This window comes from Muntiacus reevesi, chromosome 22 (genome assembly GCF_963930625.1).
Source record: "Muntiacus reevesi chromosome 22, mMunRee1.1, whole genome shotgun sequence".
NCBI classification, from domain to species: Eukaryota; Metazoa; Chordata; class Mammalia; order Artiodactyla; family Cervidae; genus Muntiacus; species Muntiacus reevesi.
This window is the reverse complement of record NC_089270.1, coordinates 23,480,631-23,506,643: the sequence shown is the minus strand read 5'-3', so window position 1 is coordinate 23,506,643 and position 26,013 is coordinate 23,480,631. Positions and strand designations below refer to the sequence as shown.

Below are 26,013 nucleotides of genomic sequence, written 5' to 3'. Positions count from 1 at the left end.
CTTGCCCCAAGTCACACAGCTAGAAAGTGATGATACTGGGATTCAAATCTAAGAAGTTTTGTTCCAGAGCGCCACTGCTTAAGCAAAAGTGCTCCATTGCTTCTCTTTAATGAGAATGTCATTAAGTCTTAAATATTCAGAGACTTGGAGTTCCCATTTCAGAGGATGTGTTTTTGTGGTTTTTACAAGTCTCAAGCTAAATAACCTCTTTATATATTATTATATAGGGACTCTGGACCCTACCTGATTGATGCTGTCAAGTTCTGACTGACAATCAGGTGAGTTACACCTCTACAGGACATTATTTCAATAAGGCTACTACCACAAGCATATTACATGCTACTCTGAATCCACATATTGGATGTTTACATTCTCTTGTTATAATACAAGACATAAAAGTCACACACGTGGGGGCCAACTGATTCCAACTATGAAAAGGAAGGGATGTTCAATCAAAGGACCAGCACCTCTAATTTGGATATCTGCATTTTGTCTGAGATAAATTAGGTGAACTTACTCTAATTCTGGCATTTACCCTCATATGAAATTCATTTTTAAGCATCATGAGAGCAATGGCTATTTTATTCACCCTATGTATGCATAGTCAAGGGCACTGCTTGACACATGGTAGGCACTCAGGTATTTGTGAACGGAAGGGAGGAAGGGAGGAAAGGTAAGGAGGGAGAGAGGAAAGAAAGTTATAAAGGTATATTACATGTCTTTGAATTTTTTTGTATAACAGCCATAATGTGTGTGTAACTTTTGAAGTAACTGTTTAGGTGTTGACAAGCCAAGACAACAAAGAAGAAAAAAACATATTTCGTGTAGAGGAGTACAATATACAAATATGAAATAAAGCATTTGTGAAATTTCTACTTCGATCCAGTCCTATGCGCAGCTTCATGGAAGCAAGTTTGCAAGTCAATAATTCATGCATATGTATAATGACTTATTCAACAAATATTTATTGAGAGCCTCCTACATGCCAGGCAGGTAGTATGTGCTGAGGTCACAAAAATGAGTAAGGCACCATTTCTGGCCACAAGAGCTCAGACAATTAGTGGGAAAAACAGATACATGGTACGGTGATGGCCACATAACTCTGTAAATTAAAAACCATTGAGTTACACAATTTAGATTGGTGAATTGTATGGTATGTAAATTACACTTCAATAAAACTGTTTAAACAGATAAAAACAGGTATAAGCCTAGTACAAAACCTGGAAGAGGTGGCCACAACTCATCCTGGGAAGGGAAGAGGGAGGCTTCATCAGTGAATAGAGCCTGAGCTGAAATCTTAATTTAAAAAAACACACACAAAAAGTTACCTAGGTGATATGATACAGGACGTTGCTGAGGGGACAGAATGAACAAAGACATGGAAGTGAGAAACCGGGTGTGTGTACGGGGTTGGGGGTCGGAGTCAGGGTGGGGTGGTGGGCTGTTGGCAGGGCGTTAAGGCCGGGGAGGTAGGCGGAGGCCAGAAGCGAGCTCGAGGTAGTCGTGAGAGGGTTTTATTTAAACTGGAAAGTGTTAAAATTCGTGATCAGATTTGTTTTAGATAAGCCACACCGTCAGCTGTGACGTAATGGAAAGGATGCCGATTTTTTTTCCCCCCAGTCCAAATAACCTGTGCGTGGGTCTCGGGTCTGCCATTTTAAAGCTAGAAGTGTTATATAAATTTGTCGTCCTGTTAGTCGATTGAGCCTAACGGCATGGTTTGTCAGCAGGGGGACTACTGCTGACAGTTGCTTAAAGTTCAGGTTACCTTAAAACCACGCTGATCCTGCGACGAGTTAAAAAGAGTTTGTCAGTGAGTGGGACACAGCCTGGCTAATTTTTAAAAAGTCTTTACAAGTCTGGAAATGTGGTGGTGACAGCTGGTGAGATTCTCCAGATTTTCTGCTTTTCGTATTCTCCTGGGTACTCTCACAATTTATTAAAATGACCGTTCTAAGTACGCTTGCAGAATCAAATAAATTAAATAAAAAGGAATAAAATAGTTGGAGCATCGCCAACAGGACCGCATTTTCCAGGAAGGGCAGATTTTCCCTGAAGGAGGTTGAACTGTCTAACCGGAACCACGAAGCACAGGCCCCTACGCAGCACGAAGGACTGACTGACGGGAACACCGCCACGGGGCACCCTGCTGTCCGCCCTCCCCCGCCCAGCCTCTGCAGGCTCGCAAGTCTACTTTGGTTCCCGCCCCTTTCCTCTTGCGCTTTCGAATCCCTTCCTCCCCAGCCATTTCCGGATGGGAACGCTTTGTAAATTTCTTCCATGTTGACGCGTGGGACCAATTTCGTCAACACAATCCGGAGTGGTTAACATGGCGGCGGCCGTAAGATGTCTCGGTAGAGGTAAAACAGAGGGTCAGCTGGGCTTGCGGGGAGAAATAGTTCTGCCGCGGGGTCTTCTGTGGCTGCGCAGTGCAAGCCGAGCGCTCCTACGTGCGGGTCTGCACTGGGGGCTTGATAAGCCTCTACTTTTTCTGAGCTCTAAGTTCTCCAGAGAGTCGTTGCTACTCAAAAGCGACCTCATAGAGGTTTTCACTCCTTTCTGAACCTGTCCACTCTAGGACTGGAGTGGGAGGGGGATGTACATTCTTCCAGCCGCCGTAGGGAAGGAGGCAGAGACATGGTTTTGTCTCTGATACTGGAGATGTGGGCTGAGGGGATGGAGGAGAAAAGGAGTTGGAATCAAAGGTTATCATTCTCTCCTTGCCACGTTTTCTTCTCATGGCTCTCAGGATGCCTTACTCTCTTAACTTCCTTTTTATCTCGTCTGTCGTTTGTGACATTACTTTGCTGGTTCGTCTTCACGTTTCCAGTCTCATACCTTGGAATGCCTCAGGAGCCAGGATTCTCCATCCTTCATCCTCGTGTCTTTGTATCTGAATTCACTCCTTTGGTGATCTCATTCAAGTTTTGTGGTTTGACTATTGTCTGTAACTTAATGGTTCTCAAAATAATCTACAGTAAGGACTTGAACTGTAGATTCCTAAACTCCTCTCTATTCTAGATCGCCAATTGTATATCTAATCAGCACCTAACTAGAATCAAACTCATGGTCACGACCTGGAGTCTTCCCCATCTCATTTGATGGGAACGTCATCCTTTCAGTGGCCCAGACACAAAACCTCAGAATGTTCTTGACTCCTCCTCTTTTTCCTCACACTTCACATTAAGTAGTTGGGAGATCCTTTTGGTTTTACCCTCAAAATAAATCCAGAATCTGGCTTCTTCTCACTACTTCACTGAAAGGACCTTCCAGGCCATTATCACCCTTGACCTAGATTTCTCTACAATCTACCCTCAACAAGTAGTCAGATTGGTTCTTAAGAACATAAGTCAAATCACGTTGCTCCTATGCTCAGAATTCCTCAAAACCTCCCCATTTTTCTAAGTCTTAAGTCTTTAGAATAACCAGTAGCTGTGCTGTCCATTTTGTTATCTGTGACTGAGCACTTTAAATGTGGCTAATCCACATGAGTGTGTTAAAAATGTTAGATTTTGAGGACATGGTACTAAAAGAGGTAAAATATCTCAATTTTTTTATATTAAAAACATGTTGAAATGATAATATTTTGGCTATTGGTTGTAATAAAATGTTAATTTTTATTATTAACTTCATTGGTTTCTTTTTGTTTTTCCTCTTTTAAAATTGTGGCTATTAGAAAATTATTCCTGTGGCTTACATTATACCTCTGTTTGACAGCACCGACCTAGGGTCTTCCACGTCATTTGGTACCTGCCTTCTCCTTCCTCCACTCACCCAGTTTACCACCCTGAGCTCATTTTTCTCTTCTTTACTCACTGTACTCACAGCAGCTTCTTTGTTCCATAAACACACCAAAAACATTCCTTTGTTGGGAGGACATTTTCTCTCAAGTGGAATGGGCCTGGAACGCTTTTTCTAGGTATTTGCATTACTGATTTTCTTACTTGTTTCAAGCCTTTGCTCAAATGTCACCTTTTTAAAAGGGCCTACTACCTTAACCTTCTTATTTAAAATTACAACCAACTTTCCCCTTGATTCTCAATTCCTTTTACCCAGAGGGTTTCCCATTGAAGTGCAAAAGTGAAAGACTTGCTCATTTGTGTCCACTCTTTGCGACCCCATGGACTGTAGCCCGCCAGGCTCCTCTGTCAATGGGATTCTCCAGGCCAGAATACTGGAGTGGGTAGTCATTCCCTTCTTCAGGGGATCTTCCTATTTCTCTGTTGTTCAGCCACTAAGTCGTGTCCAGCTCTTTTGCATCCCCATGTACTGTGGCGCGCCAGGCCCCTCTGTCTATGGGATTTCCCAGGCAAGAATACTTGAGTGGATTGCCATTTACTTCTCCAGGGGATCTTCCTGACCCAGGGATAGAACCCGTGTCTCCTGCATTGACAGGAGAACCACCAGGGAAATGAACAGTGCTATTTAAGTAGTGGTGTTTTTGTAGTTTGGTTTCTTCCTTAGTCTGTGGCAGTTTGATACCTGTTGAAAATTTTAATTTCTGGTTGTCATGACTGGGGATTCTTGAAAGTAGTGGTTGATTATTTTATAGCAGGTTGCGATTGATGCAAGAGAATTATTATTTTGAGGATCCTGCCAAGGTTATTGGGTTTTTATTTAATACAGTTAGAATTATTTTTTTGAAGTGTTTGCCAAATTGTGAGTGGATAATTGCTTTTCCTTCACATATGGTAATATGTGATTTTTCAAGATAGCTGGCTTTAAAAATGTGGGGGATCTCCTCCTAGAGAGTTGCATACCAACATAGCCCACTCAATTTGAGATTCTGGAGGGCAGGAACTGAATCTCCTTAGTCTATTTCTCTTTTTTTCCCTAGCCATTAAAGCCCTTTGTGCCACAAAGAATTCCCAATGATAAACAGGTCTCCTAGACTGTTTCTGATGTCATTTCCATACACTCACAGAATTCACAGTTTAGATGGTTTTCCTGTACTTGCACTTTGTTGTGGGATATTAGAGATGAAATTGAGTTGTTAGGCATGTGATGCCATTTGAGCTAATAATCAGGGGAAGGCCAGGGGAAGGTCTGGAGCTGGTGCATCCCAGTCAAATGTCACATTAAATGTAAAGACCCTAAGGCAGGAGTTAATCTGGGGGACTGGAGGGATTCAGGGATCTGAAAAAAGGGTCAGTGTGAGGAGGTTAGAGAGGGGTTTGGAGTGACAGGCAGGGACAAGCTCACATAGGGGTTGGTAGACCACAGGAAGGACGTGGGCGCTCCTCAGCACGCACAGTGCTCTGCGCATAACTCATGAAATGAATTCATTTGATGTGTAGACAGGTCTTATAGTTTACATGCTCTCAGTGTATCTCTTGAATGGATTTTAAGATTCTGGATTTTAACAGTCATTTTACTTGAAAACTTAGTTGTGGAGTGCCAATTGAAAAAATGGAGTTTGAGTGAATTCAACACAAGCTATAGATGATCGCACATGAAAACGTACTCAGCCTAACTCTTAAGGAAATGCAAATTAATAAACTCCGTATACCAGCTTTCTTCTCCTAGATTGACAAAAGACCAAAACATTTGGTAACAGACTGTGTTGGCATGAGTGTATGGAAATAGGCAACCTTTTCATTGTTGGTGACTGCATGGCACTGTTATTGCAGAGAGCAGTATTTGTCAGAATTACAAATGCTCATATCCTTTGATCCAGCACATTCCCATCTTGAAATTTATCCTGTGAAATACTTACTTGTGTGCAAAATGGTGTTTGTACAAGGTCATTCACTGCAGGATTGTTTATAATAGCATAATATTGTAAATGACCTAATGGCTGGTCACTGGTTAAATCATGATACAACCCCACAGTGTGTAGTACTTTTTAGCTCTAAAAACATAGTCTTTATGAAGTGATGTGAAATTATTGCTGTAATATTTACATATGAATGTACCATTATGAAAAGTATACGTGAGATTATATATATGTGTGTATATATATGTATATATACATCTCTTATAAATAGGTGTGTATATCTATATCTGCGTGTGAAAATGGGCTCTAATACCTTTACATGAAAAAGCAAGGTGTGGAACAGTGAGTGGGCTTCCCAGCTGGCTCAGTGGTATGAAATCCACCTGCCAGTGTAGGAGATGCAGGAGACATGGGTTCGATCCCTGGATCGGGAATATCCCCTGGAGGGAAGAAATGGCAACCCACTCCAGTATTCTTGCCTGGAGAATCCCATGGACAGAGGAGCCTGGGGAGTTATAGTCCATGCGGCTGCAAAGATTTGGACATGACTGAGCATGCACGCACATGCATGCACACAGGTCTGTGACAGGCCATCTGACTGAGTAGGCCTTAAGTAGTGCTGTCAAATGATATCTTATTGTGGTTGAAATTAATATTTATCTGCTTGCCAATGAGACTCTACATTTTTTCATATAATAATTCATCATTTGTATTTCCTTTTCAGTTAGAAATCGATTCACCTCTTTTGTTTATTTTTCAATTGGGTTGATCTTACATATTCTGGGTGTTAATACTTAGGCCAGTTGTGTGTGTTACTGTTCTCCCAGTTTTTGGCTTGTCTTTTATTTTCAAGTATCTTTTGATAAACAAGAGTTCTTTTTTAAAAATTTATTTATTTATTTTAATTGAATGCTAATTACTTTACAATATTGTGGTGGTTTTTGCCATACACTGACATGAATCCGCCATGGGTGTACATGTGTTCCCCATCCTGAACCCCCCTCCCACCTCCCTCCCCATCCCATCCCTCTGGGTCATCTCAGTGCACCAGCCGTGAGTGCCCTGTCTCATGCATCAAACCTGGACTGGCGATCTATTTCACATATGATAATATACATGTTTCAATGTTGTTCTCTCAAATCATCCTACCCTCGCCTTCTCCCACACAGCCCAAAGGCTGTTCTTTACATCTGTGTCTCTTTTGCTGTCTCGTATATAGGGTCATCATTGCCATCTTTCTAAATTCCATATACATGCGTTAGTATACTGTGTTGGTGTTTTTCTTTCTGACTTACTTCACTCTGTGTAATAGGCTCCGGATAAACAAGTGCTCTTAACACTAACAGAGTCACTTTTTAGTGCTTTTGGGTTTTGTTTGTGAAATTGTTCCCTCCTCAAAGGTTGTAAAGATTATTTTCCTATATTCTGAAAGTCTTTTAAGTTTTGCCACTCACATATAAGTCCTTAGTCCATCCAGATTTGTTTGCATGTTTATGGTGTGAGATAGGGATCTAAATATACTCTTTTCCCTGTTGATAATCACTTGGTTAGTGCCACTTATTGCATTCTTTGCCCAGTGATTTGCGATAACATCTCTATCATATTTCCATATCCATATGTGCGTAGGTCTGTTGCTGGGCTGTTTATTGTTTCATTAGTCTGTTTTTCTATACTTGTACCAATACCAAAGTGCCCTAATTACCATAGCTTCATAACAAGTCTTAACTTCTGGTAAGGCAGTTCCCTTCACTTTGTTCTTATCTTTCAAAAGTAATTGGGCAACTTGAATGCATTATCTGTGCAAAATTAAATAAAATATAAGAAAAATTCAGGATACATATACATAATCCATAAAGATAGAGCTAACATATTCTGTTGAGTCCAAACTAGATTCAGTTAAAAATAAATGAGGACACAGTTCTTCAATTAGATGTGTTTACTTGGCTTTCATTTCAAGAAGTGCAGTTTCCATTTTTACACTTTTTTTAAGATTGTGGTTAACAGTCACAAAATCTTGACTATTTTTGTTTTGGAAACATTGAGAATGAATGTAATGATGAATATTAATATTTTACATGTTTTTTCTTTTAAGTCTTGATACATCATCAAAGGCACAGTCTTTCCAAGGTGACTTCTCAGACGTCTCTCCATCCTTGTTCCACATACATTCCAGTGCCCAACAGACATTTCGCAGCTGCTGCGAAGTAAGTATTTTATCTTTTGGTTATTTCGTCTGCTACCATTTCAGTGTTTGATTAGAAAACATTATGCTGGGTTCCTTAAAGACGTACGAGGATATATAGTTGTAAAAATTTAACATCTCTGTTGCTTTGCCTGATAAGTTCTGAAGGAGAGATATGACTAATTATAATAATACTTCATATGTATTGAACACTGACATTCAATAACTAGTTTAATCTCTACAGCAGCATTTTGTGGAAACCACTGTTATTATGCTCTTTTTTAGAGGTGGAGAGCAAGGCGCCAGTAGATTGTTGTAACTTGCCTAGGGTCACAGAGTTAGTCAGTGTCAGAGCTAGGATTTTGTGACATAAGAAGTATTTAAATTTGTCTCTGCCAGCAATTCCTGTCTCACAGGTCCTAAAATCCTTGTGATCTCCTGTTTCATAGGGGTGCTAGCAGAGCAGTTTTCAAAAATACCTGGCCTTTGACCCAGTTCCTGATACAGAGCTCCTAAAACCCTTAATATTTCCTGGGTCATAGGCATATCTCTTTGTCTAGTGAGGCATCTCTTGGTGACCTCCTGAAAGGGGACTGGTCACTATAAAGACCAAGCTAAGATTGGAAGCTTGGAACTTCCAACCCTGCCTTCCATCCTCCAGGGAGGAGAGAGGGGCTAGAGATTGAATTCATAATTGCTCATGCCTCCGTGATGAAGCCTCCATAAAAATCCCTGAACTGTGGGGTTTGGAGAGCTTCTGGGTTGCTGAACTCACTAGCTTAATGCATCTGGTGCTTCATCCAGATAGATAGTGTCAGAACCATGTTGAATTGCTAGCTGTCCAGCTCGTATTGGGTAACTGGAGGTTGTGAGGGACATACCTACACATTTAGTGTCAGAATTGTTGTGAGTAGAGGGAAGCAGTTTCATATCTAACTATACCCCTTGTGCACCTTACTTCCTTGTTTCTAACTTAACAATGTATCTTGGAGATTGTTTCAGATGGAGCTTTTAGTCATTTTTTTAAAAAAAATTGAGAGAAAATCAACATATAACATTATGTTAGTTTCAGATATGTGACATAATGATTTTCTTTTATTTTTTTACTGGAGGATAATTGCTTTACAGAATTTTGTTGTTTTCTATAAAACCTCAACATGAATCAGCCATAGGTGGTATACACATGTCTCCTCCCTCTTGAACCTCCCTCCCATCTCCTGCCCCATCCCACCCTTCTAGGTTGATACAGAGCCCCTGTTTGAGTTTCCTGAGCCATATAGCAAATTCCCGTTGGCTATCTATTTTACATATGGTAATGTAAGTTTCCACATTACTTTTTCCATACATCTCACCCTCTCCTCCCCTCTCCCCATGTCCATAGGTCTGTTCTCTATGTCTATTTCTCCACTGCTGTCCTGTAAATAAATTCTTCAGTACCATTTTTCTAGATTCTGTAAATATTCATTAGAATACAATATTTATCTTTCTCTTTCTGACTGACTTCACTCTGTGTAATAAGTTCTAGGTTCATTCACCTCATCAAAACTGACTCAAATGCGTTCCTTTGCGACATAATGATTTAATGTTTGTCTATATTGGGAAATACTCACCACAAGAAGTCTAGTTAACATCCATCACCATACAGAGTTACAGATTTTTTTTCCTTGTGATGAGAACTTTTAAGATTTACTCTCAGCGACTTTCAAGCATACATTATAATATTACATTGTAGTCTATTATTACATTATATAATTCTACATTGTAGTATTATTAATTATAGTCACCTTATTGTACATTACATCCCCATGACTTATTTTATAACTGGAAGTTTGTACCTTTTGACCACTTCACCTATTGCACCTATACCCCACTCCCTGCCCTGCCTCTGGCAGCCGAGATCTGTTTTCTTCATCTGTAAGTTCATTTTTTTTTCTTTTAAGATTATACATATATGTGAAATCACATGATATTTGTTTTTCTGTCTGACTTACTTCACTTAACATAAGAGAAATGTCCATCTGTGTTGTCACAAATGGCAAGGTTTCATTCATTTTATGGATGAATAATATTCCTCTGTGTGTGTGTGTATGACATTTTCTTTATGTATCCTTCCATTAGTGGACTCTTAGATTGCTTCCATGTCTTGATTATTGTATATATGGCTGCAGTGAACATGGGTATAATATTTCATTGGGTCTGTGTACCATAATTTTACTTAATCATTCCCCTGTTTATACACACTTATTGTTCCAAAAGACTTGTCTTTTGCTATTACCAGTGATCCTGCATTGAAGGATCATGTACATAGATCTTGTCAGTTATTATGAATATTTGTAGTATGAACTCAGAAATAGAATTCAATCAAAAGTTGTGCATTTATAATTTTCATAGGTAATACCAAATTGCTCTCATAGAGATCTTGCCAATTATGTCCTTACCAGCAAGTATTATTAGAATGTCTTATTTTCCTGTATACAGTGTAATCAAAATTTTTGAACTTTGACAATTTGATAGATAATAAATAGTAACCTCATGGCTTTAATTTATGTTTTATTATTATTATTGAGGTTGTTTGTCTTTTTTATCTGTTTAAGAACCATTTATGCTTTCTTTACTGTCAGTTTTCTGTTTATATCCTATTCCTGTTTTTTTACTGGTGATTAGTAGGAGGTCTTTATAAATTAACACATATCTGCACTGTAACTTTAATATGTCTTAACTGTTATAGTGGAGGAATGGACCAGGTGCTGTGTGCTCACAGATGAAAGGTCATTTAATTCTTCCTGGAGGAGAATACGGCAGGAAGTGTTTGAGCTGGGTCTTGAAAGATAGATAGGATTTTGCAGGGAAATTGTGAGAAAGGTATTTCAGTGGTGCAGAGGCATGAAAGTAAATGACATGAATACAGGATGAAGAAAGAAGAGGCAGAAATGTTACTAGAAAGGAGACTTCCTTTGAGTCTGAATAGTAAATGGGTTCTTTTTGGTTGAGAATTTAAAAGTATTCGTTGTACCAATTTACATCCCTACTCAGTAGTGAGTGAAAGTGCCCTAATTTTTTAACAACTTTGGAGATCGTCAATCTTTATTTGTCTTTCTTCATTGTATATCTGATTTGTACATTTTGCCGATTTTTCTTTTGAGCTGTTTGTTTTTTTTTCTTTCTGTTTTGTGGAAGTATTTGTTTGTTAGGAACATAGATTATTTTGAGACTATTTTTTCTTTAAATGTTATTTTCTTTTATAGAAATTTTTCATTTTATGTCTTCCCCATGTTCTATTTCAGTACAACTTTAAAAGAGTTTTCCCTCACCTAAAAACTGTAGCATATGAAATATGCATGGTAAAAAAGAAACTGGAAAATTACTGTGGCAAGCGGAGACTGTTCTTCCTTACATAGTGTGGGCTTCCCTTGTTGTGGAGCACAGACTCTAGGTGTGCAGGCCTCAGTAGTTGCAGCGCGTGTTCTCAGCAGTTATGGCACACAGGCTTTGTTGCTTCATGGCATGTGGAATCTTTTCAGACCAAGGGTTGAAGTCATGTTTCCTGCATTGGCAGGCAAGAATTCTTGTCCACTGAGCCACCAGGAAAGTCCTAACTGTGGTTTTAGTTTTTAATTTGTTGGCTTTATAATATACAAAAAAATAGTTTTTTCCTGGCTAATTTTTTATCATGGACCTGAGATTGTCACTCTGAATCTCCTCTCTTCCCCACGGTTTGCCAGTGATGTCTCTGACTCTGCTTCTCTCTTGACAATAGATTCTTTTTCTTGCTTCTTCATGCATCTCAGAATTTTTTATTGACGGCTAGATACTTTGTGTAGAGCAGCGGAGGCTAAAGTACATAGTATTTATGCCCGGAAAGGAACATACCTTTTCTGTCAGCTGTGGTGTCAGTCCCGTCGGAAGCTGAGCTGGGGTTTGGTTTTGTTGTTGCTGTGGTCACCGCCGGCAGCATCACCTTTCTGGACTGTTACCTCGTGCTTAGGGTGGAGGCGGGCTTGCTGGAAGGGTTTTCGCCTCTGCTCCTGTTCCGTGCTCAGTGTTGAGCCTCGGCTGTGCCGCTGCGCCTCAGAAGGGGGTTGCTGTCCATACCCTGGCTCCTCTCCTAGTAGGAGACTGCTGTTGCTTATTGCTCAGTGCTCATTTGGCTGGTGACGGGTGTGGAAGGGATTCTCAGTTTCCAAAGCCAGCCTTTGTCTTAAGCAGGCCCGGTGTCGCTGGTCCTTGGGGATGGTTTTCTCCATATTTCTCTCCTCTCCCCCCGTGGTCTGCATCTATTGAAGGTCTTGTGCCCCAGTGTCTGGGCCCTTCTGGAGCTTTATCGGTAGAGGATATCGCGATCAGGACTGTGTGCTACCCTCCCTTAAGGATAGAAGTTTTAGTATTTTTTCTTCTTTCTAGTGTTTTATTCGTCTTCTTTCATTTCCCTACACATTTCCCTTCTTTCATTTATCTGTGCCCTAGAGTGGCGGTCCCCCACCTTTTTGGACCAGGGACTCGTTTCGTGGAAGACAGTTTTTCCATGGACCGACTGTTTGGGGTGGGGATGTTGGTTTCAGGATGATTCAAGTGCATTACATTTATTTGTGCACTTTATTTCTGCTATTACGTCAGCTCCACCTCCAATCATCAGGCTGTAGATCCCAGAAAGTTGGGGACCCCTGCCCTAGAGGGCTTCAGGGTTACTTGTCTTTCTGGCCGCAGTGGCTGTTCTTCTCTAGGCTGCACCCTCGAAGGAGGCTTTCTATCTCCTGGCCTACTCCAGTCTTTCCTAGGAGGACCTGGTGGAGGTCTGAAGACGGGTGAGTGTGAACTTCCCTTGTGTCTGGATCTCTCGGGTTTAAACTGTCACACTAGCAGTAAAAGTTTAGCTGAGTTTTTTTTTTCTTCTTACCTGCCTGCCTTTCTCTCATTCTCTGCTCTAGGCAAGTCCCTCCTGGCTGTACACATGTGGAGTGGGGAGTGTGGGAAGATTTTAGACCTACTTGGTTGCCTTAGGTATTTTCTCTTTAGTTCTGTTTAGTTCAGTTTAGTTTGACTCCAGGTTGTGTGTCCCCTACTGTCATCCCGATTCCTCAAATTAAAGACTTATTCAGCCTTAAAAAGACTTGGATCTCTAGGGTTACAGATCTTCAAGGATCTTGAAGTGAGCTTTATTATAGTACTGATTTTTTTTTGTCTTGTTTTATTTGGGTATGACCATGGAATTGTTTTTCCTTCCATGGTCTCGGAGTTAGGAGACAGGAGAAGCAGGGAGAAAGTTATTATCTGACTACAGTCTCTTATGACTCGTTTGGTCTGCGTGGTTTAGTTACCCGGGTAACTGCAGCTAAATTGTGTTCTCTCTAGTTCAGACTACCAGGTGTTTCTCCCTTACCTTCCCCAAAACCTTTCCAATACAATTATTTTACTCCCTGAGAATCATAGTTTTTACGTTCTCCAGATAGGGCCTTATATACTGAATAAAAAACAGAGTTCTTCTGGATGTGATTCTTATGAATAAATTTACACCTTTTGAAGGGTCAAGGAAAACAGCAGGTGGTAGGTTTGTAAAATTGATTACTATTGACAGATTTTAGTCAGTTGCAGTTTTTTTAATTTTGGAAGAAAGTGTTTCCCTAGAACCCTGTTTTGCTCTATGTTAAATGACGTCGTCTGCTTCCCTGGTGGCTCAGTGGTAGAGAATCCGCCTGCCAATGCAGGAGATGCAGGTTTGATCCCTGGGTCGGGATGATAGTCTGGAGAAAGAAATGGCAACCCGCTCCTTTATTCTTGCCTGGAAAATCCCATGGACATAGGAACCTGGTGGGCAACAGTCCATGGGGTTGCAAAATAGACAGACACAACTTAGCAGCTAAACAACAACAATGATGTTTTACTTTGTTTATTTTTACAAGTGTTCATTTGTAACTCAACAGTATTTTCATTGAACCATCTCAAACCATTCAAAAAACCATCTCAAATTTTGTGAAACAAGGTCCAAGGCATAAATAAGTAAACTGCTGTATACTCAACTCAATCTCTTTATATGTTCCTGACTTTTATCAGGTTTTGCAAATATTTATTAATTTAAAAATCACATTTTAGTCTCTGGGAACTTCATATTACTAATTGTAAATTAGATGGATAGCTTCAGTCATGATAAAGAATTTAGTGGTGAAATCAGTATTTACGTAAAGTAAATCTGTGGGTTATAGCTACAATTTTTATTCATTTTTTAATTTCAGATAGTTTATTACTAAAACAGGCTCTCTAGGCTCCTTCACCTATTGGCCAGTCTACTCTTTTACTAAATATAAACTGTGACTTCTTCAGTTTGGAAGGGTTCAGGATTTCGTGGTGTACTTCCACATAGTATTGAGGCACGTTGCATCTGTCCACTCAGGCACCTACTTAGACTTGTCGGCAGTCCAGTAGGGCACCTGTGTCCCATTAAAAATGAGTGTTGTCATTATCTGCTATTCTATCAAATTGCTCATTAGTTGGGAGGATACTATTATTAGTTGTAGTAATAAGGATTCATTGAGTGCTGTAAGTGAGCATGGAATTATATGTTGGATTGGTTTTTGAGGTTTTTTTTTTAAATATCATTTTACTGTCATCCATTTCTTTTGCATAAATTTTATAGGACCTCTTACTAAGTTTTCTATTGGTGCCATAGTGAATTGCCACAGACCTTGTGGCTTAAAGCAACTCAAGTTTATCATCTTGCAGTTCTGTAGGTCAGAATTTGATATGGATCTCACTAGACTAAAATTAAGGAGCCATCAGAGCTTCGGTCCTTTCTAAAGGCTCTAGAGGAGAATCTGTTTCCTGGCCATTTCCAGCTTCAAGAACTACACATATTCTTAGCTCATGGCTCCCCCTTCCTCCATCTTCAAAGCTAGGAATGGCATATTGGGTCCATTTCATGCTCAGATTTCTCCTTCCCATTGATGTGAGATGAGGATGAGAAAGGAGAAGGTTTCTCTGCTTTCAGGAACTGTGTGATTAGATTGGGCTCACCTGAATAGTCCAGCATCCTCTCAAGATAATCACATCTGCAAAGTCCTTTTTGCTATGCAGATGTGGCCACATTTGGGAAGCTGTAATCCTATCTACCACAGAACCCAGATGTCTTTCTAGAATAGTATTTCCCTAATTTAAAGGGTTTATGGTTAAAAGATTAAAGGTGTGATTGGAATTAATGCTGAGAAAATATATCATATCACCTCTACTTCTGTCTTCTTAGCTTCAAACTCTTAACTGCAGTTACCTGTAGAACACATTTTCTTAGATATTTTGTAAGCGCCTTGTTGGTGTTTGTTATGTAACAAACCACCCTGCGATTATCATTGCCCACGTGTCTGTGAGCTGATCCGAGCTAGGTTTGTATGGGTGTCTCCGGTGACTTTGGCTGGGCTTGCTGTGCCTCCGTGAATCTGCAGGTCAGCTGAGAGTTGTCTAACCTAGCCTGAGGCTCTGTGGAGCCAGCTGTGTTGTTCACTTGTCTCTCATCCTCCCACCTTTGGGCTAGCCCAGGCTTGTGCTTGTGAAAATGGCAGAAAGACAAACTTACGAGTGGAAACAGATGAAGCCTCTTAAGGCCTACGCTTAGTGCATAGAATCTGTCAGTTTTGCTTTATTCTATTGGCTTACTGGTCATGTGACCAAATCAAGGCAGTTTTAAGTGGGAGGAACTGCAGAGTCACTTAGCAAAGGGACTTGAGTAGAGGGAGGAGATAAGGAATTGGGGCCAATGATGCAACTAACCCCACACTCAGACTCTCTATTGCCCCAAACTGAGCTCATCTCCGTGACTACCTCCCTCGAAAGAAACCTGTTTTGCTTTCTTTATTTCTGGTTTTAGTTAATGATACTACTCATGTCTAATCATGAGAGCCAGAAACCTGCGTAGTATCCTAGAGTCATCTCTTTCCCCTTTGCCTTCTGTATTTACCTTGTGAAATGTCTCTGTAATCTGTCCAGCCTAGTATCATCCCTGTCCTGCTTCAGGCTGCCATGTCTCTGAGAAGAGAGGGAGGGTCATCTCTTTAATTGTCTCCTGTCTGCTTCCTTCAGATCCATCGCTTATATTGCAGCCAGAATACTCTGTGTGAAATACAGATGCCACCCCGTCCAGTGGCTTCTCATTGTCTCTAGAGGAGGCCTCTGTTATCTGGATTCTCCAGCCTCCTGTGCTGCTGTTTCCTGAGGTAAAGTTCAAGAGTCAGCAAAATGTGGCCAGAGGACCATTACATTTTTAAGTGAAAAGAAGAACAGCATTTGTGACACATGAAAATTACAAAATTTGAACCAGTGTTTGTAAATAAAGCTTTATTGGAACGCAACTGTGACCAACCTAGACAGCATATTAAAAAGCAGAGACATTACTTTGCCAACACAGGTCTGTCTTGTCAAGGCTATGGTTTTTCCAGTGCTCATGTATGGATGTGAGAGTGGGACTATAAAGAAAGCTGAGCGCCGAAGAATTGATGCTTTTGAGCTCTTGAGAGTCCCTCGGACTGCGAGGAGATCCAACCAGTCCATCCTAAAGGAGATCAGTCCTGGGTGTTCATTGGAAGGACTGATGCTGAAGCTGAAACGCCAATACTTTGGCCACCTGATGCGAAGAGCTGACTCATTTGAAGAAACTCTGATGCTGGGAAAGATTGAGGGCAGGAGGAGAAGGGGACGACAGAGGATGAGATGGTTGGATGGCATCACCAACTTGATGGACATAGGTTTGGGTGTACTCTGGGAGCTGGTGATGGACGGGGAGGCCTGGCTGCAGTTCATGGGGTCGCAAAGAGTTGGACACAACTGAGTGACTGAACTGAACAGAACTGAACTATGCTCATTCATTTTTGTGTTGTGTATGGCTGTTTTCACGTTCGAATGGCAGAGTTAAATCACTGAAATGAGTCCATAAAACATTTACTGTCTGATCCCTTCTGGAAAAAGTTTACCAACCCCTGCTCTAGTCAACTAGAACTTATAATGGCTCCCCTTGTGTACCATTCTGTTAATCATGCCTCAATGCTTTTATTACATTGTTTCTTTGCCTGGATAACTCTGTTTTTTTAAATAATAGCTTTATTGAGGTACAATTTGCATACCATACAATTCACCCACTTAAAGTGTGCAACTCGGTGATTTTTAGTGTGTTCACAGAGTTGTGTGACTGTCACCACAGTCTATTTTGGAACATTTCGTTATCTTCCCTGTAAACCCCATGGCCATTAGCAGTCCATGGCCATTTCCCTATCCCCTCCCCAGCCCTAGACATCCTGAGTCTACTTTCAGTTTCTATAGGTGTACCTGTTCTTTTTTTTTTTTTTTTGGCCCATTCTTGATATTTCCTGCAAATGGAACCATACAATGTGTGGTCTTTTGGAACTGGCTTCTTTCACTTAGCATTCTGTGTTTAAGGTTCATACAAATTGTAGTGTGTATCAATGCTTCATTCCTTTTCATTGCCTATTAATACTCTGTTGTATGGATATACCACATTTTGTGTATTCAGCTTGTTTTACCTTTTGGCTTTTATTGAGTAACGCTGCTGTGAGCAGTTGTGTACAAGTTTTTATGTGTCCATGTTTTTGTTTCTCTTGGGTTTATGTTTAGGCTAATTCTTCCTCATCCTTTAAGAATTGACTTTGGGGTCTTTTTTTTTTTTTTTCCCCGAACTCTTCCCTGCCTCCTAGGCTGAGTTAACTATCTTTTCCCCATGGCCCTGGTAACATTTTCATAGTATTTACCACATCATATTGAAATTATTTGTTTGCATGTCCATCTTCCCTACTCTGAGTTTCTGGAGAGCAACATCAATACCTTATCCAACTTTGTATCAACTGCAAACAGTTCAGAAATTTGCTTAATATTTGTTGAACTAAAAAAACCTACAAAGAAGTCTGTGCTTTTGAATTAAAATAAACTTTATCTTTTGTCATTTTTTTTCTGTCAAATGTAAATATATTAGCTTCCTTTTTAAGTCTCTTCGATTTACATATTTAGATAACTGATTCAAATTTTTTTTTAAGGCCTGCAAAGAAAACAAAAAAAGGTACTAAAGAAGAAGCGTCAAATGAGAAAAAAGTTGATATAGAAAAAATAAAGTCATATCCTTTTATGGAAGGTGAACCTGAAGATGATGTCTACCTAAAACGCTTATACCCAAGGCAGATATACGAGGTGGAGAAAGCTGTTTACTTACTTAAGAAATTTCAAGTTTTGGACTTTACAAATCCAAAGCAAGGTGTTTATCTTGATTTGACACTGGATATGACACTGGGGAAGAAGGTATGTAGACTCAATTAAAATTTATTTGTCAACAGTAGTTGAATGAATTGCCGTTTCTTAAAATATGTTTTGTCTCCTATAATAATTTTTAGAAAATCTTATGCTCTTTCTGAACTTTAGGGTGAAAAATACTAAAGTTTGTCTTTTACTTTTCCACATATAAAATAGGATGTTGAACTCATTCTGTAGAGTCAATGAACACATATCTCCTGTTTATCTGGAAGTCATTGGTAGGAACAAAAGTAGTGTAAAAATTAATTGAGGTATTACTGTAACCTTGAAAAATGACTTAAGCTGTCCAGGTATGTTGTTCCTTCTCGGTCAGGAAGGACCTTGAATAGCTTGGTGGCCTGAAGATGTGTTCCTCCGAATCCTGGGTTGAGACGAAGTCTGGATGGGGTGCCAAGCCCCTTACCCTCATCTCAGCCTCAACATTTCTGCTTTGTCTGCTTGCATATTGCAGTTCCACAAAAGACTTGTTTATGAAACTCTAAAGCTGGGAAAAATACTAGATTAGAATTGAGGTCCATTACAGCTCTCAATTTGATAAGCTTCTCACTTAAGAAATTAATTTATTTGGAGATGATACTTTGATTTTTATTCTGAGGATGTCTTTTTTTTTTTGTAAAACTGAAGGGTCTGTGTTTTTGAGTACAATTTAACAACCTCAGCAGCAACAAGTAATTGAGGAGGAATACAGCATAATGCTTAAGAGCATAGGCTGACATTGCATTACAGGCCAGAATCCTGGGGTCACCAGTTACCTGCTGTTTGAGGAGTTGGTTTAACCTCTCCAAATCCCAGTTTTCCCCTTTCTTTATAAAGGGAAGTAAAATGCTTATTTTCATGCATGTTCTCATTTAATTCTATAATAATCTCAAAAGAGGAAGCTGAGACATTGAAAGTGAAGTAAACTTGCTCAAGGTCCCCAGAGGTGGGGGTGGAATTAAGATTTAAACCAAGGTCTGTGTCATTTCTTGGTTATTTTTTTGTTTATTCCAATCCTATTGAAATTTTATTTTATACTATAGTGTTACTGTTCTTTTATTTGAAAACATTGTAGTGTCTAACATAACATCTTTCTCAGTCAACCAATTGTGTAATTTATAACGAAGTATTGTAGGACCACAAGTTTCATTTTGTAAATGTTAGCCACTTGTAAACTAATAACATTGAATAGGTTCAGTTTTCTTCCTGAGACCTTTTTTGTTCTTGACAGAGTGCTTGTAAAACAAGCCAGTATTCCCCCAGGGGACGCTATTATTGTGATTGTTTTCCATTGAAAAATTTACTGAAGCCAGTTGTGACATGTTAATAGCAAAGGAATGACAGTCAGTAAAACTGAGTTGCATGTCTGACATAAAGTGTGCTTAAGACTTTGTGCCTTCTTATCTGAAAAGAAATTCTCAGGAGGTTATGTTACTCAAGTTTTTCTAAAAATATAATCTTTCAGTCAGTTTTAATTATGAAACAACTCTTTTTCTCTTTTTCTGGACCTTAAGGCTGCAACAAAACTATGGGCCTAGAACTTGTTTCCGTGTGAACTCTCCCTAAGAGAGCCAAGTCACAGGTCTAGACAGGTCCTTGGCCCAGTGACTAAACAAATTAGTTTTGAGGTCCTGTAAAAACTCCACCCATATTAGGGTGCCTCAAATGCATGCCATTATTTGGGATTTTCCAACTGACTTCCCATACATATCTGGAAGTGGTGGGTGGTCCAGGTTGTTTCAAAATAGACCAGAGGCTTGAAATAGCCTTTCAGATTTGGCAGTCTGTCTTGGATTTAGAGTTAATATCATCAGAGTCACCTGATTGTTTAGAACCAACATGGATATTAGGAGTGACCCACTGAGCAGATTAGCTGGATATTGTTCAATGTGCATAGCTGTATACATGCCCTCCTTGATGATGTAAAAAAAAAATTATGTGTTTTTTGAATTTAATTCAAGGTAGAAAACATTTATTGGCATCTATCATGTGGAAAGCCTTGTACTAGGTGCTGGGGAAGATAAGGATTGTGCAAACACAGGTCTTAATTTAATATGTGAGACTCTGGTGAATGCTGTAGAGAGAGAAGTCACATGCCATGGGAGTATGGAGTTGGGGAAAGAGGTTTAGATCTTTATTTTGATTTCTTACAAAGGAAATATAATCACTTATGCTTTAACAGGTAATCAGTGAATATTTTGGATATAGAAAAGATGAATGAATTTTTTATAATTGTTTTTCCATTGTTGTATATTTAGAAAAAAGTGGAGCCATTTGCCAGTGTTCTTAATTTGCCATACCCATTCATTTCAGAAGTGAGTAAAGTTGCCGTCTTTACAGGGGTGAGTAACTTTTGTCAGCTTTTTATATCCTTTAGTTTTCTGACACATCACATTAATCAGTGATTAGAGTAACTGAATAGAGTTAGAGAAAATCCTGGCATTCCCCTAAAATATTTACCCCGTGTGAAACGCAAAGCAGTTAAATGACTTACTTGAGATCATATCATTAGTTTGAGAAAGAGCTGAGCCACAACATTAACTTCATCGTTATTATCTACCCTTTTATGTTTTGCACAAGAGCAGTATTTATCCTACTAGCTGCTGTGTCCTGCTGAAACTCTCCAAACAATAAGAATAACATTAACTTTAAAGCAGTGGGCCATTTAGTGCTGTGAAGACGCAGAAACCACACTTTTAAAATGATCTAGTCTGTAAAGTCAAGAAAGTCACGGCAATAACAATATAGTAATACAGCTCTTTGTCATTGTTTTTGTATTATGCACATTTGTTTATAACATGTTCATGCATTTGTTTTGTAAAGTGTTTTTCTTCCTGTCATCTGTCTCACTTACAATGAAGAAATTCTTTGCTTTTTTCCCCAGAAAAGTAGAGAATATAGCTCTTACAATGCCACAAAACTTGAGTAAATAGTGACATATTTTTACAGTAAATCCAAATGGTATAAATGAAGCATATAGAGGAAAAAACCTAATACTGTGTATTTTTCTTTTGGATTTTCAGATAGTAGGCTAAATTTTGGTTCTCATTTCTTAAATTTAAAATTCTTTACTCTTGTAATACTGGATTGATAACATGTCTCCATTTAAAGTAGCAAAACTAAATATATTTTAATCTGTTATTTTTGGAAAATGATGTATTGATGAAATTGGAGACTTACGACCACTTGGTGGGTTTTTAATATGCCATTTTGACATATTTCCTCATGTATTAGTCAAGAAATCCCTTAATCACCTACAAACTAAGCTTGTTCTGAATGTATTATCTCTGGTGCATCTAGTTGAAAACTGAGGCACTTTGAATTAAAAGTAAAAAATACAGTTTTTATTTTCAACTGTGGTATTTCTGACAAAATACTTGAAAGCAGACTGAATTTGTTTAAAGACTAATGTCCAAACTATTGTGTTTTTTGGTAGAATGCATCAGAAATTAAAATAGCAGAAGAAAATGGAGCTGCATTTGCAGGAGGAACTAATCTGATTCAGATGGTACGGTATTATTTTCGTATTCATTACTTACAGAAATTGATCTGTTATCTTTGCCATCTATTGATTTATTACATGTGGAACATAACTAGTCTGTTCATATCTTTTGATAAATGATAGTAGAGCCTTACAGAACAGATGGTTTTCCTACTCTTTTGAGTCTCAAAATCAAGCTAAGAAAAAACTATCCAGACAGCCTGATATTAATTATACTTGATTTGTATTTGTGATTTTTTTGTTTCTTTCTTATGTGTTTGTGAGAGTTTTATAGATAGACTGGAAAGGACAGTATGACTCTTATGGTTTTGAACATGAGATTTAAGGTGAAATCCGCAAGGTAGCCTACATGGATATCTCTATTCATATTTCAAAGGCTAGATGTTTGTTTTGCCTTATTGGAATGGAAAGTGTGATTTACTTTAGTAGATTGCAAAGGATAGTATCTGACCTCTATAATATGGTACTTTTGGTTACTCTTAAATTTTACCACACCAGTTCTCTCAACTCAGTGGTATAGGCTAAAAAAGGTTATACAGCCTACCTTGAGAAAATAAAGAACTGGTGGAGCCCATATGAAGCAAAGACATTTGTTTGTTTGTTTCAATTAATCTATTTATTTTAATTGGAGGCTAATTACTTTACAGTATTGTTGTGGTTTTTGTCATACGTTGACATGAATCAGCCATGGGTGTACATGTGTTCCTCATCCTGAATCCCCTCCCACCTCCCTCCCCATCCCATCCCTCAGGGTCATCCCAGTGCAGCAGCCCTGAGCGCCCTGTGTCATGCATCGAACCTGGACTGGCGATCTATTTCACATGTGATAATATACATGTGTTTCAATGCTGTTCTCTCAAATCATCCCACCCTCGCCTTCTCCCACAGAGTCCAAAAGACTATTCTTTACATCTATGTCTCTTTTGCTGTCTTGCATATAGAGTCATCGTTACCATCTTTCTAAATTCTGTATATATGTGTTGGTATACTATATTGCTGTTTTTCTTTCTGACTTACTTCACTCTGTATAATAGGCTCCAGTTTCATGCACCTCATTAGAACTGATTCAAATGTATTCTTTTTAATGGCCGAGTAATATTCCATTGTGTATATGTACCACACCTTTCTTATCCATTCATCTGCCAATGGACATCTAGGTTGCTTCCAGGTCCTGGCTATTGTAAACAGTGCTGTGATGAACATTGGGGTACACGTGTCTCTTTCAATTCTGGTTTCCTCGGTGTGTATGCCCAGCAGTGGGATTACTGGGTCATATGGCAGTTCTGTTTGCAGTTTTTTAAGGAATTCTCCACACTGTTTTCCATTGTGGCTGTCCTAGTTTGCAATCCCACCAACAGTGTAGGAGGGTTCCCTTTTCTCCACACCCTCTCCAGCATTTATTGTTTGTAGACTTTTTGATAGCAGCCATTCTGACCAGCGTGAGATAGTACCTCACTGTGGTTTTGATTTGCATTTCTCTGATAATGAGTGATGTTGAGCATGTTTTCATGTGTTTGTTAGCCATCTGTATGTATTCTTTGGAGATATGTCTGTTTAGTTCTTTGGCCAATTTTTTGATTGGGTTGTTTATTTTTCTGGAATTGAGCTGCAGGAGCTGCTTGTATATTTTTGAGATTAATTCTTTGTCAGTTGCTTTATTTGCTATTATTTTCTCCCATTCTGAAGGCTGTCTTTGCACCTTGCTTATAGTTTCCTTTGTTGTGCAAAAGCTTTTAAGTTTAATTAGGTCCCATTTGTTTATTTTTGCTTTTATTTCCCTTACTCTGGGTGGTGGGTCATAGAGGATCCTGGTGTAATTTATGTCAGAGATTGTTTTGCCTATGTTTTTCTCCAGGAGTTTTATAGCTTCTGGTCTTACGTTTAGATCTTTAATCCATTTTGAGTTTATTTTTGTGTATGGTGTTAGAAAGTGTTCTAGTTTCATTCTTTTACAAGTGGTTGACCAGTTTTCCCACTTGTTAAAGAGATTGTCTTTTCTCCATTGTATATTCTTGAAGCGAAGACATTTGTTTTTTTAAAGAGGTGGAAGAAGAGGCACATCTCTCCATGCTATTCTTCAGAACTCTGCATTCAAATAGGTATATCTTTCTTTTTTTCCTTTGCCTTTTGCCTCTCTTCTTTTCTTAGCTATTTGTAAGGCCTCTCAGAAAACCATTTTGATTTTTGCATTTCTTTTTCTTGGGGATGGTCTTGATCACTGCCTCCTCTACAGTGTCATGAACCTCCATCCATAGTTCTTTAGGCACTATCAGATCTAATCCCTTGATCTAATCCCTATTTGTCACTTCTACCGTATAATTGTAAGGGATTTAGGTCATACTGGAATGGTCTGGTGGTTTTCCCTACTTTCTTCAATTTAAGTCTGAATTTGGCAATAAGGAGTTCATGATCTGAGCCACAGTTAGCTCCCTGTCTTGTTTTTGCTGATTGTGTAGAGCTTCTTCATCTTTGGCTGCAAAGAATATAATCAGTCTGATTTTGCTATTGACCATCTGGTGATGTCCATGTGTAGAGTTTTCTCTGGTGTTGTTGGAAGAGGGTGTTTTCTATGACCAGTGTGTTCTCTTGGCAAAACTCTGTTAGCCTTTTCCCTGCTTCATTTTGTACTCCAAGGCCAAATTTGCCTGTTACTCCAGGTATCTCTTGACTTCCTACTTTTGCATTCCAGTCCCCTATAATGAAAAGGACATCTTTTTTGGGTGTTAGTTCTAGAATGCAGGTCAAGAAGCAACAATTAGAACTGGACATGCAACAACAGACTGGTTCCAAATAGGAAAAGGAGTGCGTCAAGGCTCTATATTGTCACCCTGCTTATTTAACTTATATGCAGAGTACATCATGTGAAATGCTGGGCTGGAGGAAGCACAAGCTGGAATCAAGATTGCGGGAGAAATATCAATAACTTAGATATGCAGATAACACCACCCTTACGGCAGAAAGTGAAGAAGAACTGAAGAGCCTCTTAATGAAAGTGAAAGAGGAGAGTAAAAAAGTTGGCTTAAAGCTCAGCATTCAGAAAACTAAGATCATGGCATCTGGTCCCATCACTTTATGACAAATAGATGGGGAAACAGTGAGAGACTTTATTTTCCTGGGCTCCAAAATCATTACAACATGCTGACTGCAGCCATGAAATTAAAAAACTCTTACTCCTTGGAATAAAAGTTATCACCAACCTAGCCAGCATACTAAAAAGCAGAGACATTACTTTGCCAACAAATGTCCATCCAGTCAAAGCTGTGGTTTTTCCAATGGTCATGTATGGATGTGAGAGTTGGACTATAAAGAAAGCTGAGAGTCAAAGAATTGATACTTTTGAACAGTGGTGTTGGAGAAGACTCTTGAGAGTCCCTTGGACTGCAAAGAGATCAAACCAATCAGTCCTAAAGGAAATCAGTCCTGAGTATTCATTGGAAGGAGTTATGCTGAAGCTGAAACTCCAATACTTTGGCTACTTATTGGGAAGAACTGACTGATTTGAAAAGACCCTGATGCTGGGAAAGATTGAAGACAGGAGGAGGAGGGGACAACAGAGGATGAGATGGTTGGATGGTATCACTGACTTGATGGATATGAGTTTGAGCAAGCTCCAGGAGTTGGTGATGGACAGGGAAACCTGGTGTGCTGCAGTCCATGGGGTTGCAAAGAGTTGGACACAACTGAGAGGCTGAATGACTGAACTGAATTGCTTTAAGTACATTTTGTTTTAATTTTAATACTTGTGAAATGTCACAAGTATGCTTAGTTCTGAGGGATTTTAAAATTGTTTCATTTTTACTTGTCTCTGTGATTTCCATCTATAGAGTTTTGTGATATTTTGTGATATGATCTTAAAGGATAACTGGAGCATAACTTTCAAACATAATTTTAATTTAATCCAAAGGAAAATGTTTTAGAATCAGGATTAGAAAATCTTAGAGTGGAAATTTCACATATGGTTCTTTGATGTTTCAAAATTGCCACTGCTTTCATATTTGTAGTGATGAGAGCCCTGGTTTTGGAGCCAAACTACCTGTGTTTGGATTCTGAGTCTGTCACTTAAAAGTGCACAGACTGATTTGTCCTCCCTAAGCCCTCAACTTCCTTGTCTAGAATGTGTGGTCAATATTAGTACTTGGCTTGTAGGGTTGTTGTATAGACTTGGTGAACTAAACCATGTAACATGTTTAGCACGTTACAAGTATTCTAAGAATACTTGTCACATGCCAAGGATTCTTTTACTGTAAATTATTACTGTTCAGGGCTTCCCACGATGCTCAGTCGGTAAAGCATCTGCCTGTAATGCAGGAGACCTGAGTTTAATTCCTGGGTTGGGAAGTTTCC

General features: G+C 39.1%; 1 protein-coding gene across 1 annotated transcript in view; it reads left to right on the top strand.

The window, feature by feature from the left end:
* The first annotated feature begins 2,207 nt into the window (after window positions 1-2,207).
* Window positions 2,208-26,013, top strand: part of MRPL1 (mitochondrial ribosomal protein L1) — a 60,966-nt gene continuing 37,160 nt past the window's right edge. Inside the window, exons 1-5 of the mRNA XM_065914498.1 lie at window positions 2,208-2,360; window positions 7,809-7,920; window positions 17,921-18,179; window positions 20,426-20,509; window positions 21,604-21,675. Of these exons, the coding sequence (XP_065770570.1) occupies window positions 2,330-2,360; window positions 7,809-7,920; window positions 17,921-18,179; window positions 20,426-20,509; window positions 21,604-21,675 (558 nt within the window). The 5' untranslated portion in view covers window positions 2,208-2,329. The remainder of the gene's footprint in view (window positions 2,361-7,808; window positions 7,921-17,920; window positions 18,180-20,425; window positions 20,510-21,603; window positions 21,676-26,013) is intronic.